The sequence below is a fragment of the Procambarus clarkii genome, chromosome 62, assembly GCF_040958095.1.
Source record: "Procambarus clarkii isolate CNS0578487 chromosome 62, FALCON_Pclarkii_2.0, whole genome shotgun sequence".
Lineage (NCBI taxonomy): Eukaryota > Metazoa > Arthropoda > Malacostraca > Decapoda > Cambaridae > Procambarus > Procambarus clarkii.
Window position 1 is genome coordinate 27,744,105 of NC_091211.1, and position 3,147 is coordinate 27,747,251.

The 3,147-nt window shown below is 67.6% G+C and overlaps 1 protein-coding gene across 1 annotated transcript; it reads left to right on the forward strand.

Annotated features, from left to right (window-relative positions):
* Positions 1–1,317: 1,317 nt before the first annotated feature.
* Positions 1,318–3,147, forward strand: LOC123766676 (uncharacterized). Its single transcript, XM_045755955.2, has one exon. The coding sequence runs from the start codon at positions 1,318–1,320 to the stop codon at positions 3,145–3,147; it is 1,830 nt and encodes a 609-aa protein (XP_045611911.2).

The following is a 3,147-nucleotide window of genomic DNA, read 5'->3' on the forward strand; positions in this document are numbered from 1 at the left end:
CTCCTCATTACTATGTTATCTCAGTTTAGGGAGATTATTCTTTTTCACCTTACCCATATTCTTAGTATTTTGTACGTTGTGATCATATCTCTACTTTTCAATTTACGGTTTTTCCTTCATGAGGTGCGGATTCCATGCTGGTTCTGATTATAGTATTCGTCTAACACTGTCATTTCTTTAGGTTATCTTGAGATGATTTCAGGCTCAGCATCCCCGCGGCCCGGTCCTCGACCAGCCCTCCTTTTTGTTACACCCCCCCCCCCCAGAAAGCACCCCGTAGCAGCTATCCAACTGCCAGGTACCTATTTACTGCTAGGTGAACAGGCGCATAAGGGTAAAAGAAACTCTGCCCATTTGTTTCCGTCTCCGCCGGGGATCGAACCCGGAACCTTAGGACTACGAATCCCGAGACCTGTTCACTCAGCCGTCAGCCCCCCCCCCTATGTAGGCTCAAATTGTTTCCAATAAGTCCTTGTTTAGATTACTATTCTTGTTTACCATCTTCCAAAGTGTTTATAAGTGTTAAGTAAGTGTGAAGTGTTAAGTAAGTGCTCTGGAATTACGTCCACTTGCAAGATTTTTCTCATCCCGATTCCCGTAACTGACTTCCCCTTGTGGGTTACCCTCTTCTGGTACCCTCTCACCGTCTCCCGTCTTCAGTACCTTGTACTTGTTGGGGGTTGAACTCTAACAGCCACATGTCTACCTGCTGCTGAGGTTCATCAAGGACTTCATGTAGTACTCAACAGATTTCCTCAGTTTTCATTAAACTCATCAGTTAGACGCCGCCTGCAAACATAGCCCGGACCACGGCCACGGACCCGGACAGTCTGGCCTCGAGTACGGGTCCGCAAGTGCTCCGAACTCTGAAAATGTGGGAAAATGAAGTGACTTCCTTCTATAACTTGGAAGCCAAGGTGCATGGTGAGGGTCTGGGGTTACGTGTTGGTGGCGAGCGAGGCTGGCGGCGAGCGAGGCTGGTGGCGAGCGAGGCTGGCGGCGAGCGAGGCTGGCGGCGAGCGAGGCTGGTGGCGAGCGAGGCTGGCGGCGAGCGAGGCTGGCGGCGAGCGAGGCTGGTGGCGAGCGAGGCTGGTGGCGAGCGAGGCTGGTGGCGAGCGAGGCTGGTGGCGAGCGAGGCTGGTGGCGAGCGAGGCTGGTGGCGAGCGAGGCTGGTGGCTGCGTGTGGGGGGCCAGACACCGACCCGCTCGGCGTAACAATAATTAGTCAAGCGTAATCAGCAGCCAATACCCACCTAGCACCACGCTTGTCCTGCCCCGGCCTGCACCTCCCGGCCTTCTCCAGCCTGCCCCGGCCTGATGTCCTACCGCACGCTGGCCTGCACCTCCCGGCCTTCTCCAGCCTGCCCCGGCCTGCCTCCCTACCGCCCGCTGGCCTGCACCTCCCGCCCTCCTCCAGCCTGCCCCTGCCTGCCGCCCGCTGGCCTGCACCTCCCGCCCTCCTCCAGCCTGCCCCGGCCTGCCTCCCTACCGCCCGCTGGCCTGCACCTCCCGCCCTCCTCCAGCCTGCCCCTGCCTGCCGCCCGCTGGTCTGCACCTCCCGCCCTCCTCCAGCCTGCCCCGGCCTGCCTCCCTACCGCCCGCTGGCCTGCACCTCCCGCCCTCCTCCAGCCTGCCCCTGCCTGCCGCCCGCTGGCCTGCACCTCCCGCCCTCCTCCAGCCTGCCTCCCTACCGCAAGCTGGCCTGCACCTCCCGCCCTCCTCCAGCCTGCCCCGGCCTGCCTCCCTACCGCCCGCTGGCCTGCACCTCCCGCCCTCCTCCAGCCTGCCCCGGCCTGCACCTCCCGCCCTCCTCCAGCCTGCCCCGGCCTGCCTCCCTACCGCCCGCTGGCCTGCACCTCCCGCCCTCCTCCAGCCTGCCCCGGCCTGCCGCCCTACCGCCCGCTGGCCTGCATCTCCCGCCCTCCTCCAGCCTGCCCCGGCCTGCCGCCCTACCGCCCGCTGGCCTGCACCTCCCGCCCTCCTCCAGCCTGCCCCGGCCTGCCTCCCTACCGCCCGCTGGCCTGCACCTCCCGCCCTCCTCCAGCCTGCCCCGGCCTGCCGCCCTACCGCCCGCTGGCCTGCACCTCCCGCCCTCCTCCAGCCTGCCCCGGCCTGCCTCCCTACCGCCCGCTGGCCTGCACCTCCCGCCCTCCTCCAGCCTGCCCCGGCCTGCCGCCCTACCGCCCGCTGGCCTGCACCTCCCGCCCTCCTCCAGCCTGCCCCGGCCTGCCTCCCTACCGCCCGCTGGCCTGCACCTCCCGCCCTCCTCCAGCCTGCCCCGGCCTGCCTCCCTACCGCCCGCTGGCCTGCACCTCCTGCCCTCCTCCAGCCTGCCCCGGCCTGCCGCCCTACCGCCCGCTGGCCTGCACCTCCAGCCTGCCCCGGCCTGCCTCCCTACCGCCCGCTGGCCTGCACCTCCCGCCCTCCTCCAGCCTGCCTCCCTACCGCCCGCTGGCCTGCACCTCCCGCCCTCCTCCAGCCTGCCTCCCTACCGCCCGCTGGCCTGCACCTCCCGCCCTCTTCCAGCCTGCCCCGGCCTGCCGCCCGCTGGCCTGCACCTCCCGCCCTCTTCCAGCCTGCCCTGGCCTGCCGCCCACTGGCCTGCACCTCCCGCCCTCTTCCAGCCTGCCCCGGCCTGCCGCCCGCTGGCCTGCACCTCCCGCCCTCTTCCAGCCTGCCCCGGCCTGCCGCCCGCTGGCCTGCACCTCCCGCCCTCTTCCAGCCTGCCCCGGCTTGCCGCCCGCTGGCCTGCACCTCCCGCCCTCTTCCAGCCTGCCCCGGCCTGCCGCCCGCTGGCCTGCACCTCCCGCCCTCTTCCAGCCTGCCCCGGCCTGCCGCCCGCTGGCCTGCACCTCCCGCCCTCTTCCAGCCTGCCCCAGCCTGCCGCCCGCTGGCCTGCACCTCCCGCCCTCTTCCAGCCTGCCCCGGCCTGCCGCCCTGCCGCCCGCTGGCCTGCACCTCCCGCCCTCTTCCAGCCTGCCCCGGCCTGCCCCGGCCTGCCGCCCTGCCGCCCGCTGGCCTGCACCTCCCGCCCTCTTCCAGCCTGCCCCGGCCTGCCGCCCGCTGGCCTGCACTTATTTCACCACGTCTCCACTAACCACCACTAAGAGAGACAGTGAGACGAGGAATGAAATTGAAAGAAACTAA

Excerpts from the sequence above, each read along its gene's own strand:
- LOC123766676 (XM_045755955.2), top strand. The coding sequence starts at position 1,318 with ATGTCCTACCGCACGCTGGCCTGCACCTCCCGGCCTTCTCCAGCCTGC.